Raw genomic sequence first — 14,798 nt, 5'->3', positions numbered from 1 at the left:
CTTTGAAGCAGGAGAACAACCTAGCTCCTTTATGCTTAAAAATGCTTGTTATGACTGCAGTGATGAATGGTTTAGCAAGAAGAATGGTAGCAAGAGAGAAAAGTCTATCTAGAGAGATGAATCTAGAGGCTCTGGCAATAATCCAGAGCAGCGATGACTAGGGAGGGGTAGTGGAGATGGAGAGAAGTGGAGTTATTTAAGATACAATTCGAAAGCAGAATAGAGAGAATTTATTAATGAATTAGAAGTAGAGAGAGTTTCAAAGGAAGGTTTCAAATATAACTTGCAAGTGTCTGGCTTGTGTAACTGCGTGGGTGGGTGGTGGTGCTATTTACAGAGATAGAGAAACAGGAAGGAAGGTTAGTGTTGAGGTTAGGAGTCGAATGTTTAGGGACGTGTTAGTTTTAAGATGTGCTATAGGTAACCAAGTAGCTAGTTGTATATTTATGTTTGCTCTTCTGGGAAAAGCTTGGGTTGGAGGTATAAATAGGGGAATTTTGAACATAGAGATATTTCATCCCAAAGGGATGGATGAGAACATCTAAGGAGAGAGTGAAAATAGAGCGGAGGGAGGCCCAGCTCCATTAGCCCCTGGATATTCCAGAATATAGAGTTGAATAGAAAAAAGAAAAAAATAAAAGGACTCTTCAAGGAAGAGTGGAAAAAGAAGTATGAGAAGAAATGTGCATTAGGGAATCTAAGGTAGAATGCTTCAATGGTAGAGAGAGAGGCCTGTTAAAAAAAAAAGAGTTGAAGACTTATACACCAGTGTGCATCGTGCCGATACTGACGTGGATTATGTTTTATTATCCTTTTTAATAACACTTTAAGGTAAGTGCTGTTATTAAACTTATTTTACAATGAGGAAACTAGAGAGAGATTAAGTAATTTGCCCAAGATTCCGTAATAAGGAGCCAAGTTTTGAACCTACACCTTCTGACTCCAGAGTCCATGGCCTTAACCTGTGTGGCATGCACCTCCACAAGTACATCCTGCAACTAAAAGGTTAAGAGAAATGAAAACCAAAAAGTAACTCTCAAATTTGAACACATGGTGTGATTGAAAACGTAAACGAGTTATTTCGTGAAAGTAATGGACACAAAGCAATATTGGAAGGGGTTGTGCAGTGACCAGGAGATGAAGCTGTGTGCTGTGAAAGAGGGAGGAGAAATCGAGAAACGGAGTTGGTGGCCTTAGAGAGAAAAGGACTTGGAAGGATGGGAGATGTTAGCACCTGGCCGAATGCTGGTGGGAATAGTTGAGCAATGACGGGGAGATTAATGACCGGGAAGGAAGCAGATAACCTAGGAGTAAAACCTTGAGAAAGTGCTGTAGGAGGAACATTGTCTCCCTTTCCTGCATTCCTTCCTTTGAGTGTAAAGTAGAAATGTCCTTCCTTCTGAAGCATTTGTAAGAGAGCTCTGACTTTCTCCGCCTATGCCTACCCAGTGGAGGCAGAGTGATGTCTCAGGCTGTGAAAGGACTGAGGTTCTATGTCCCGCCTCCTCTGCCTTCTCTCTTGGAAGCTGGTGCCCACAGGTGTTCTCTGAACTCCTGCTGTTTGTGGGGCAGCTTCACCAGACACTGCTTCTCCAAGCTACCAGCTTGTGATGGAGTCCCTGACTCCTGTATCTATTTCTCAATTCAGGACTTATCGAGGGGAGAGAGTGGTTAGTACATCAATACCCTAAGAACAGAGAGAGGATGCACCTGGATTCAGAGAACATGTGGAGAGTTTGGCTTCAACAAAGGAAGACCGTATTCTCTTCTGTAGTAAGAAAAAAAAAATTCTTAAAATAATGGGGAAAGATAAATATAGGTTGATAGAGTTGCCTATGGAAGAAGACAGTTATTTCTTTAATTTTAAATATTATATGTTTACATAAAGAAGGTCTAAAACCGAACTTCATTGCACATAGCATTCCTGTGTTAAACCATTATCATCTGAACAGTAGAAAATTATAACAGATTCCTCAGTAATTCTCAAATTGGGAGAGAGGACATGGAATGTCTTATCTAGGTTAGCTAATCTGAATCTAAATAGGGCAGTTTTCAATAAAAGAACTCTTTTAAATCAATAATACGATCTAACATTTAAAAACTACAAGCATCATTTGAAGACAGGATGTCAAGTATTTCTTATGTTCATCAATAGGATGATTTAGTTTAAAAGAATTAAAGAAGCACAAATTAGTAGTTGATAGATGGTCACGGGGATCGGGAGCACGGCATAGAGAATGCAGTTAGCATTAATGTAATGGCTATGTGGAGAGCCAGAGGAGAGAAAGAGCAATTATGGGGATCATTTTATAAACTATATAAATGTCTAACCAATGTACTGTATACTTAAAAATAATAAAACAAATTTTTTTTAAAAAAAGTAAAGAAGCAATGGATTAACCAAGGTGATATTTCCTATCAATTTCCTGAATTAATGTCTAAATTAGAGATCTATATTTTTTCTATAACTTCTTTTTCTGTTTCTCATGTCTTTATTTGGGGAAATTAAGATGAAAGATTGTGAGCTTTATTAGCATTTTAACTATAAACCATTAGGTTTTGGCCTAGATTATTATTACTTGCAGAAGCTATCTTGATTAAGTTTGGAGTCGCCTTATGTTGTGCATAAGCAAAACTATATTTTAATCAGCTAGTCCATATGCTTCGTACAGATAGTTTGTAATAGACTGTAAAAAATAGATTCCTTTAATCTGCAATGTTGGATAGAAGCCTAGTCTTAAAATAGTCTTCTGTATTCTGATCCCTTCTTCCTAAAATAAATAAACAAAATGCAATCCTTGTGGCAATAGCATGTTACAAATCATTTCATCAAAGGTAATAAAATTAATTTCATCTCTGTGAGTTATTGCAAAAGACTGTTTAACATTTACAAGAATTTGACTTCCAAATCCTTCATGCTAATCTTTGGATTTGCATAATGGGTTTCTACTTTCAGGATTTTCCAGTTGAAAGGCTTTGAAGTTCCAAGGCAAAAACTGAAATAAATTGGAAATTTGTGTAATTTCAGAGTGAATGCTTGCAATACAGTGGTATAATTGGAAAGTATATGGAAGGGGAAACTCATAAAAATTTTACTGCTGTTGTATTAGCATTTCGAAACTTTGTAGTAGAAAGATAATATACAAAATTCTTAATGAATGCTAAAATAACATAAAGTAGAACTTTCTAGTCAATAAAATTATTCCATTGCTTAACCTGAACTTGAACCCACATGTTTGATTCCAGAGTCCTTATTCTTTTCACTCCTTTATGTCATCACTGAAATTTTTTGCATAAAGATGTAAATTTATCAAAGCTACAGAGTGTTTCTTTAGAAATTACTAAGCTAGATTTAATGACTAAAGTGAAATATCACAGTATTGATAACGGAGATGAAACTACTTCCTTTGTCTATACTAGTTCAAAAAATTCCAATAATAGGGTAGGATAAAGTCTATGTTATATGAATGTATTAAATTGATCATTATATTGGCTATCAAACCTTCCAGAGCCTTACTCTCTTATTTTATTTTCATCAATTTTTACATATGAATTTGCTTGCATTTTTGTATTATTCTTGTGGCTTTTCTTTAATAACAAAGTCATTCATTCCTTTGACAGTTTATTTACTACGTGCCTACTATACTAAGTCCTAGGAATAAAATGGTGAACAGACTGACTTTCTGTGAATGTAGGGATTAAGGTGGCCTGGCGGTGAGGATTCCTAATAGAAAATGCTTCTCTCCTACCTCTTCTCTGGACTGGAATAAGCGTAGGGATATAAAACGGCTGGCAAATTTTGAGAACTTGGATGTCTTTTTCATAAAAGGTCAGTAAAAAATGTTAACCTTTTATGTTAGGGTTTATTAAACTCTGGAGAGGCAGATTGGTTTTGAGTTTAGATTCTAGTGTTTTTAGAATAAAATTAGCTATAATAGCAATGAATTAATGTCTACTTCCATATGATTCATAATATGTATATTGGCCTTGCCCTTCGTGGAGTTGAATTCAATTGCATTTAACAAGAGAATTTCTAGCAAATCATTCCTACGTGTCATTGCACCTGTGACTTAATTCTTGAATTCTCTGTTCTCTGAATTTCTAAAATAGGAAAGCATACATTTCTTAGAATGAATTTAGGGATAGAAATATGTTTTTATAACAAGGTATCTAGTTGTGGTACCCCAGTAGCAATTTCATTACCAATTATACTCCCAAAGGATACTTCTGTTGAAACATTTTGCATTGGTTTGGAATTGAAAAAGTAGACTGTGTAGTTCCTGATTCCATGTTAATGAAATTTTCTGACTCAATTCTCAGGTTTGGGAGCACAAAAACTAGTATGGCCCCAGGAATTATAGAGCAGGCTATAATTGTCATATTTTATATAGCAGATGATTGTTTTCATACTTTAATGGATAGATTTCCAATCTGTCATTTCTTCTAGTCGGACTTCTAGATGTGCTTTTTTTTTTTTTTTTTTTTTTTTTTTTTTTTTTTTTTGTTTTTTCTGATTTGTAGTCAGACTGTACAGGATGGGTAACAAAAGCCCTTAATTTTGCAATGTGAAAATTTCTTAGGCATTTGCTCTCAAAAGCTCTTTTTAAGTGACTTGAGATTTTGCAGCAGCCACAGTATCCAACTTGGAATAGCGCATTCTCAGCAGCTTTACTGCTTTAAAAAATATCCTTACATTAGCTCTTTTAGGAAGGAGGGAGACAGCTTTGCTAACAGTAATGAGCTGTGCAAACCACAGATGGTCTTGTTGCTGGAAATCACTGGAAAGGACTACAAGTGTTAGGTCTTTGGGACACAGCCATTCACATGCATCCATGTGTATATGTGTACATGTTCATTTGTGTAAGTATACGACGAATGGGCAAATGTAGTGTCGATTTCTGTGGAATTTTATTAAGTGCTTTCACGTTAATTAGCACATTTTATGTGCACATTTACTCTCTTGGGTAAAATAGGCAGAGACCTAGATAGTCCAGGTCCTTGTGCAAAGTCACATGGCTGGTAAGTGTTACAGCTGAAATTTATGTCCTAGTTCCAAAGTTTGGCATTTTGGTCAAAATGTCCTGATTGAATTCCAGCTTCCCTAATTTTTAGCACTATCACTTTATCTAAACCTCAGCTGACCCTTTGACAAATAGGTTACTTCATAGGTTTATTGTGATCAGTAAATGAAACTGTATAGCATATGGCCTGTACCCTGTACATTATAATAACTCGATGACTGTTCATGTTTGCCTATGTTTTTGTTTAAAGCAAAAACTTATATAATACTTATTACATGCAAATATCCAACATGCTTTTAAACATATTAATTTAATCCTCGTGGCAATTTTATGACATAGGTATTATTAATACCTCTATTTTACATATAAAAAATAGAAGCAAGGAGAGAGATTAAGTAAAAGTGCCAGGACTACAGAGCTCGTAGATTCCAGATTAGGCATTCTGGCCCTCATGTTCATTGTCTTAACTGCCCTACTATTATTTTCAAGGTACAGAGTCAAATATATGAAAATATGACTTTTACATGCTACTGTTATACCCCCTTAAATTCCCATGACCTAGGGAATATACTCATTATGCTGTAGTAGATTTTCTCAGCTATTGCTACCGTTGCCTAGGGTATGCTAAGACTATGCTAAGCATATAGTAGAAGGTTCATTTTTTTCCCAGATGGCTACAGAACTCAGGAATGTATCTGATTAGTTATAATGCAGGTACAATTTGAAGTCCACTGGACAGAAGAAGTAATTCTGGTTAAGAACTTAAACTAAAAAAACATTTCTTTCTTATGCAATTAAGTCATATCAGAAATTGTTTTGACTTAGGGTAGAGTTCTATCGTGTAATATTTAGACTAAATAACAATACTATTAAAAGATGGAGAGCCTGATAGAAAAAGAAAGATGAAAAAGGATGGCGTGCCTATGACTTGAATGGAAGATGATAGAAAGTTGGAGGTAGAAGCTGAAAATTCCACAATGTGAGGGGAAGAGAGAAGGTAAAGACCAAAAGAGTATGACAAGCAATAAATAATAGCAATATAGGCTAAATGTAAAAAGCTCAGAGGAAGCTTCTCTGTGGTTAAAGCTCTTGAAGTAGGAAATTGACCCGATATTTGAGAGAAGTCCTCTGTGGTAGTCAAGGGAGCCCTTTCAGTCACTGTTGGTGCAAGCCCTGGGCTTTGGGGTGTCCATGTAACATGTTTAAGCCAAAAAGTGTCATGGATTCTACTCAAACAGTGATTCAGAAGATGAGTGGAGGATTTCTTATGTTCCCAGTAAAGTAATATAAGTTATGCAAGAGTAAAATTTAACTGCTTGCTTTGAGAATAATTCTGTTTGACTTGGTTGACACTGGAAGTTTTCGACCACTTCTCTTTTTCTCTAGTTTATGACTTTATGTTTCACATTGGCCTATGGGGCTTCTTCCACTCCGTGGGCACTTGCCGAAATTGCTGTGAGCCCTATTTTTATCGCATAGAGAAGTCAAAAACCCTCCTCACACTTCCTTTCCAATTCTTGTTATCACTTCATAGTTCCTTGGTCTCCGCCTCTGCTTGTGAGTTCTCTGTTTTAGGTCAATCCCACGATGATTAAAAAAATACATGCGCTCAAAGTGAACTATTTAATGAGGTTGTTTCCAAAAGACTTGGGGACTTTCAAGAGAGAAATGCCACCTTGCACACAATGAAAGGACTCTCATTTAGCTTATCATCTTACCTTCCCCTCCTTCCCCCAAATCCACATTCCAGAGGAGGCAAAACCCCCTACGAAACACTGCAGTGTCTGTAGGCTCCATGTTCATCCAAAGTAGTACAGCCCGGAAGGAGTCTAAGTCTTTTTTTTTTTAATTGTGTCTTTTTTTTTTTTTCCTTTAATTGAAGGTCATTCCTTATTCGTCCTGTTCCCATGAGTGGCTGTGACCAAGTGGAAAAGGGGAAGGGAACCAGGCAGCGTGGAGAGGGGTCATCTCCACAACATTCCAGTTATACACAGAACTAAACAGGCAAGCACAGAGTCACTATTGCGGTTAGAAGTTGGCAGCATGGGAAAGGAGAGGGATTAGGTGGATAGTCTAAGAAGCTAAATAATTCCCTCAGCATCCCTTGACAGTTTGAAGAACAAAATCATGCCCTCCCTATCCTCTTCCACAGAAATTGGAACTTGCGTTTGAGAGCATGCTGTGTAGGCACGATGCTAGGCCCTTCTGCACAGGATGTTTTCTTAGTCCTCAGAACCTTTCTGGGTATGTTTTATCCTCATTTTATAGACAAGGAAATCGAGCCTCAAAAAATTGTCCAACATTGTTACCATGCTCAAAGAAAGTATTGGAACACATGCAGGGAAGACTAGGAAGCGTTTTTTTTCTGCTCAAAAATGGAGGAACCAGAAAAGGCAAAGATTATGAAACACCAGTATGCCTATCGGAGTCATGCCAAGAGGGATGGCTTCTTTAACTCATTCTTTTTTCTCCATCCAAGATATTGGCACTCATTTTCTGTTTGAAATGCAAAGCACATTAAGACAAAGATCCTTTTGATGCCTGTGAAGAGATTATTTTAGTCTCTATTTGTAATGTTTCACTTATCGTCAATGGGTATTTTACCTCATGTACACCTACTTATTCTATTATGCTATATTCACATTTCTTTCACACATTTAATTAAGACATTGTTAAAAATTTAGAAGGATTTCCCCTTTCATGAAATTTGGAAATCGAAGGTAGCATTTAGCAGGTTTCCTTGTCAGCCACAGTAGTCATTTTTAGAATCTGTAAGGAGTAATTTAGTTACCCACACAGTTCTGCTTTCTAAGAACATACTAGTGGAAGTCTTTTCTTAAGCAAACCAGCAAACCTGCTATCGAAGTTCCAGACTCCAGTAAGGAGGAAAACAGAATACCCGCCCATTGAGAAGTCAGTGGAGGAGGGCAAAAAGAAGAGGGAAAATCCCAGAAGGTTATTTTCTGCCAACCTTGGGCCTTTGGAGACCAGAACTCTGTCCTTTGCTCATTCCAAAGACATTGTGGAAAGGACTTGTGGGACACTTACACATTTTGAAGTGATATCGAACTTCATTAATTATATTATCTAGTACTTTATCAAATATAAGCCATTACATAGCCAAAACTTACGAAGTCTTCAATATGTGACTTTAGTCACTCTGATCAATTCTAAAACAGGCCAATATAAAATACAAACAGTTTCTGGTGATAAAATAATCTGCTATGTGAATTTGAGATAAAACATGTCACACTTACCATTTTGAAAATAATCTTTGCTGAGAACTGGAAAACAGGCGGCTTTCTTTCTGTGAAATTCAGCATTTTTTCTTTAAATTCCTACTCCCTTCCCCACAAACAAACAAACAAACAAAAAACCTTGCTTTATATTGAAATTAAAATTTAATTTTGAAATAAAGTTTATAGGATGAACTATAGAACATTTACATTCTTATAGATGAAAAATGATCAAATACTGGTGATTTCTTAGGGGTTAGGGTTCAGTGTAATATTTTTAGGGTAGTCTAAGTCTGTGTATCTAAGTGTGCCTTGCTGGAAAGCCATGTTGGGACAAATTAAATTCATTGCCCCGGTGACCTGCAACATATCTCTTAACCACTTCTTATTCATCTTAATGCCTCCTTCAGTTGCATATGGTACTACTTCAACTTTTAGCTCCAGTCTACAAACTGTAGACTAAGACAAGAATGGTGTTATGGGGAAGGTGTTAATAAAACGTAGTACAAAGTAAATTAGGTTTCCTCAAGCATGTGGGGCACTGGGTGGCTTTCGGTGGCCGTTCCTTGAAGGACAGTGCATGGAGCTCGCTTAACTTTGAGACGGAGCCTTCAAACTAATTTCAACAAAGCAGCCAGAGAGATTCTCATAGAATACAGTACTCAAGAGCTGACGCCCTCACTCAGACCCTCTCTCGGCCTCATTCCTTAATGGCCTCGAAGCGCTACATGATGTACCCTCTTTCCCCTGACCCCACACCATCTTCTGGTGTCATCTCCTGCTTCTCTCCCCATTTCGCTGCTCTACCACCTTGTTCCTCTAACACAAAAACCAAATGCTGCGTTTGCTGAAATGCTGCTGCCCCACATGTGCTCCTGGCTCCTTCAGGTGTCTTCTCAGATGCGGCTCCCCGCTGTGTAATGGTGTCAGTGTGTGTCTGTATTCCATACCCCTTTTCCTCTGCTTTATCTTAATCCACAGCACTTTTTACCACCTGATTCATTATTTATTGGTTTCTTTATTTACTTCTTACTCGTCTCCCTCCCTAAGAATGAGTACTCCACGATGGCAGGTGTTCTGCCTGCTTTGTTCCCTGTGTGTCCCTGGTGCCCAGAATAGTTCTTGGTGCAAAGTATAAATGAAAAGTCCGTTCCAGCTCATGAAAAATGGGGGACAGGGATAGGGATGAGGAATAGCCATCTCCAATGGTGAAAGGATCCTTCTTTAGATTCTCTCTACTCTAGCCATCTTTGAGAGGCAAGAAGCCAATAATACCATTCTGTTTCTTTTTACTGTCACCTCTTCGTGGCAAGTAGCTATTTAGTAACTATATTAAATCTTCATGGTAAATGAGTAAGTTCAGTCAATTTCTTATGGAAACTTTATTAAAGTATAACATATACCCAGAAAAACTGTAAAAATCATGTTAGATTTTCACAAAGTAAACATATCCTGATACCCAGAACCTAGGTCAGGAAACAAAACATTACCAGAATCTTAGAAAACTCTTCATGTCTCTATCAATGTAATAACCCCCAACAGTTAGAGTACCCACACTTTTAATATTATAGGTAGTTTTGCTTCTATTTGAACGCTATGTAAATGGAATCATTCAGTATGTGCTCTTTTGTATTAGGATTCTTTTGCCCAGCATTAATTTTTATGAAAACTATTCATGTTGTTGCAAGTAGTTGTAGTTCATTCATTTCCTTTGCTGTATAAAATTCCATTTTATAAGTGTTAGCACAATTCATTCACCCATTTCTGCTATTGGTAGACATTTCGGCAGTCTTTGATATTTGTGTGCTTCTGTAAACGTTTTTGACTGTGTCTTTGGATGAACACATTTATATTTGTGTAGGACATATCCTAGGAATAGAAGAGGTGAGTCAAGAGATGCATGCCTTCAGCAAGGCAGATATCACCAGACATTTGTCTGCACTGGTCCTACCAGTTACGCTGTCACCGGCGGTGTCAGAGAATACCCCTTGTTCCTCATCACTGCATTGAATATCATGTCTACATTTTGGCCATCCTGGTGGGTGTGTTACGAATGCTGTGTGGTCTTAATTTGCATTTCCCATGACTAACACTGTTGATCACTTTTTAATGTATTCGTTGGCAATTTGGATAAAGCGAGTCAATTTTCAAGAATAGTAAATAGGTAATATAGGTGGTATGTGGATATGGCAGAAGTCATAGAGGTGATAAAGAATTGACTAAGATTTAGTAAACGCTACTTTCATTAGTGAATCCTTTTCTATTGGTACATTCTGTTCTTTTAACAAAGGTCTTTTCTCTGGTAAATTAAACTTAATAGAAGCTTATTGAGAGTTGATGATGAATAACCCCCTCTGTGGAATGGGGGGAGACTGCCGAGGTTCTTGTGATCGGAAGCTTCCCAAAGGGGCCACGTTGAAGCCGAGTCTAGAATTGTGAGCAGCCCTGACAATGGAGCAGAAGATGGAAGCTAACGTACTTTATTTTCAGAAAATAGAAACAAACCTGGAGGTGTGAAGATATATCGAACTTTTAGAAAATTGCAAATATTCAAATATAATTATCATAATTGATAAAGAAAACTGCCAACTTGTTTTCTATAAGGAATGAAGATTTGAAAAAAAATGACACTGAATGTCAGCCTCCAGAAGAACCAAGGGCAAGGAGTAAGCTGGACTTAGGGTTCAGTTATGTGACGAATATCAAGTTGTGTAGCTTGAAATATTTGAATTTAGCTCATATCATTTACCGATGACTTTTACATCAAGAGAAACATTCTCACGCATGAGTGGCGAAAATATTTTATGGATAGCTTTTTGCTTTCCAAGTTAGGCCTAATGTCAGTTCTTTAAAATGTAGAAGTGAGCATTATCTTTTATTGTCATTGAGAGTGTCTGGAGAAACAGTGTGACTTCTGTAATTTTTATAGCTAAGATGCTCTTAAAGATTAAACAGCAAAGCGCTGGCAGCTTCTAGTTATCCAGATAATCATTTCGTTATCCTTTTTTCTGGGATGCAATTATTTATTTCTAACTAGCGTGTGACTATAGCATCAAAAATTATTACTTTCAGAGCCAAAAGCAATTACCAAATGCATTATCTTTGACACTACATTTTAGTTTGCTATTAGAAAAAATAGAAGTTCTTTATCACCTTACATTTTAGTATATTTTAGTGAAGCTTTTCAAAATGATAAGGCAGAAGAAGATTTTTTTTTTCCTCACATACTTTCAAAAATATTTGAAGAATTTAAAATCATGTAGGGAAGGTCTTTAATTTCTGAATAAACCTTGTTCTATTTCAGGGACAAATATATAACTCAATTGTTGAAAAAAATTATGATGAAGATAAATGTGAAACAAGAACATCTCTTGAGTAGTAATCATAGCTGTGGTATTCTTTACCTATAGGTTGAAGAAAAAGTCCCAGTCGGTGGATATTACTGCCCCAGGGTTTAACCCTTTGGCCGGTGCAGGAAAGCAAATGCCACAAGCCAGTAAGCCCCCTGCACCCAAGATGCCTGTCTTTGAAGAAGAACAGAACAACACAGCAAATACCCAGAAACATCCTTCCCGAAAGAGTGAACTGAAGAGGTTCTACACCATTGGTGAGCACTAGACGTTTGATGCAAGTGGATAGGGGAGTCTGTCTATGTGTGGGTCTGCAGTTAAATGCTCCATTATTTATATAATGTGCATATCTTTCTGATGGTTTATGTGGACATTTTCTTATATGGTCTGAACATGGAGATGGAAAAATACTGACAACCTTCATTCAGCAAAGAGAGCAAGCTTGAGGACCTTCTGTATCTTGGCCTAAGGGGAGTGAATTCCACATATACGATATTCCAGTTTTTAAGCTTACGTGCCACTGTTTTCATTTCTGCTATTTTTCAGCCAGCGCCATTTTTGTTTTTTTTGTTTTTGTTTTTGTTCTTTTCTTTTTCCCTCCAGGCTATCAAGTCTCTGACCCTGTTCTGTCAGGCTGTTAAGACAGTGGTTGATGTCAGCCTGTAACTAACAAAGCCACTAAGAAAATAGAAAATTATTACATTCGGAGGGAGGACAAATTACATTGCAGATGTGTTTTGGGCTTGCACGTTACTTCACTCGGGAGAGATCGAATCACATCCAGAACCTGTCGTGTGAAAGAATGGGGGGCCTGGGGAGGGGGTCCTGCGAGTTGATGTCCCTTTTTGCTCTAGGTAGAATAATATCCTGTAACCTTGAACTTTAGCAATTAATTGGAGTGTTGTAGGTAATCCATCTAAATGAGTTGAATTTCCAACTTTTATGTACTAAGTTTTGTCATCATGTCTTTGGCCTTGCTTTTTAACTAACAAAAACAGTTTCACGTGTGTTAGGTCTATTTGAGACAAAAGTTGCTTAACATATGGATGGTAAAGGATGAAGCATGTGTTGGGGACAGGGGCGGGCAAATCAACCTGGGAAGAGGATAGATGTTTTGTCCTTGCATATTATTCCATTTTAGAGAGATTTGGTCATATCCACAAGCCTTAATAGTAGAGACTGTGGCTTAATGAATTTACCAAAGTTATATTAAATAGGTCATGTTTTATTTGGTGTCTACCACCTTCACAACCCTATATAGGATGCTTGAAATTTTTTTCCCAGATATTTTAATGTCCCTATCGAGAAATGATAATCAGGTGATCAGATTTCTAATTCTGATTCCCACACTGTTTTCCTTTGTGACTTTGTCAAGTTATATTTTTATGTCTCTGGGTTACATTACTTCACTTCAAGTTTGAAGAGATGCCTCTGTGTAGGTCTGGTAGTATTTCAGGATTTGTCTACTAAAACCGGATTTAAAACGGGTCCACCATTTTTTGTATCCCTCTTCTTCTATCTACTCTCAGGCTTCCTCTGTCCAGATTAAGATGTTCAAGTCTTATTTTTTAACAGGCAACAAACGTGGTGTCTTAAGGATGTCAGTAGTCAACTAGCAAGAATTGATATAAGATGTACAGACATTCTTAAAACTTAGGATAGCAGAGTTCGAAAAATCAATCAACTAGAAAAACCCATAAAGTTTATATAGCTGTCTCCCAATTTTTCAATGTCCTCTCCTTCCATCCTTCAACAATCCCACCACCTTCTGTTACTTTTCTGATTTATTAACTGGCTAGGAAGACTCAGTATTTTTCCCTTCAGAAAATAGTTTACTGTACAAACTCAGTATTCTCTAAAAATGAGAAAATGAGGGAGAAAGACTGACAAGCTTGGCCATGGGAAATAGAGAGCTGTGCCTAGAAAATAGAAATCTGCATGGTGAGTTTGGATCGCAGAAAGATGAATTCCGAGTTATTTTAATAGCTCTACCACTAGGGAATTTTAAATTATTGGTTTTGAAACAATATGACTATAGTCAGTGTCCGTAGTGGGTCCACTATATTAAAATTGACATCTGAATTGTGGACTTAGCTGTGTTTTTGTAACCCTGCAACTAAATTGGACTTGGAAACATTATTTTCAAGGCTGAAATATTTGTAACCATGTAAATTGCCTGTATTGAAAGATCACAAAACAAAGTCACTTCAGTATACCTTAGTGAAAGTATTGGTAATGAACAACAACAATTAATTGAACCTTAGAGAAATGAAAGAAGGAGCCATGAGCCAGAGATAGCAGACTCGATAAATGAAATTAACCTTTCCTTGTGATTATATTTTAGAGTCAACCTTCTTTGTCACTCAGGATACCATCCCCCTCTGCACACAGGTGAACCAGAAGAGTTTCTATAGATAATATAGTGGGGTTTCTATAGATAATATAGTGATATTTTTACTGCAACTCCCAGGTGATATTTTAGTGTCCCTATTGAATGTCCCTAAGAAAACCATGCCAACTGGCCCATCCACCAGCCAGTATGCCCTTTCATTGAAAGTTATCTTTCAATGTCTCAATTTATAGTTCATACAACTGAAAAATCTTGAGAGCCCTCTTGTGGCTCACTGGAGTATTACATTTAAATTTACCAATAAAGTGCAGTACTGTATTCAAGTAAAACACTGTATTTAAATTCAAGCAATGATTCTGGGGGTTAAAGAATTTTAAAATAGCTAGATAATTTTGCAATTAATTTAAATGTCCCTTAGTGGCTCTGAGTGGCCACAGTAGCTTCTCTAGAATTGTTTTTTAATCTCACAGCTTTTATTCTTCATGAACCTCTGTACAGGATCTACTTCCTGTGAGAGAACTCTAGGAAAGAGAAATTATAGCCTCCTTGTACAGACAAATGATTCAAGTCCTTAATTATTTTTCATAACAGAAACATTAAATCTAATATAGCAGCAAACAACAACAACAACAACAACAAAAAACACAGCCTATAAAGTCATTACTTTTTATGATAGAATAACCTGTCTTACAAGAGTATAATAAAATTTCATTGATTTGGAATAAGTAGGGGAAAAGCTATTCTCTATTGATGTGAAATATATAAACTTTCAGATAAATTAAAAGGAAAGTAATCACTATATCACGACTATGGTAAAAGGAAGAGCTTTTTCTATTCTGCT

General features: G+C 36.8%; 1 protein-coding gene across 3 annotated transcripts in view; it reads left to right on the top strand.

Moving 5' to 3' along the window:
* The window catches only part of OXR1 (oxidation resistance 1), a 304,617-nt gene that overhangs the window by 108,194 nt on the left and 181,625 nt on the right, over positions 1-14,798 (top strand). For all 3 annotated transcript variants that reach the window (XM_015593002.2, XM_025050061.1, XM_025050062.1), the window contains exon 2: positions 11,668-11,864. In XM_015593002.2, coding sequence (XP_015448488.1) covers positions 11,668-11,864 — 197 coding nt within the window. The remainder of the gene's footprint in view (positions 1-11,667; positions 11,865-14,798) is intronic.

The sequence above is a fragment of the Pteropus alecto genome, unplaced genomic scaffold (genome assembly GCF_000325575.1).
Source record: "Pteropus alecto unplaced genomic scaffold, ASM32557v1 scaffold164, whole genome shotgun sequence".
Lineage (NCBI taxonomy): Eukaryota > Metazoa > Chordata > Mammalia > Chiroptera > Pteropodidae > Pteropus > Pteropus alecto.
The sequence above is the reverse complement of the archived record's forward strand: the minus strand, read 5'-3'. Positions and strand labels throughout refer to the sequence as shown.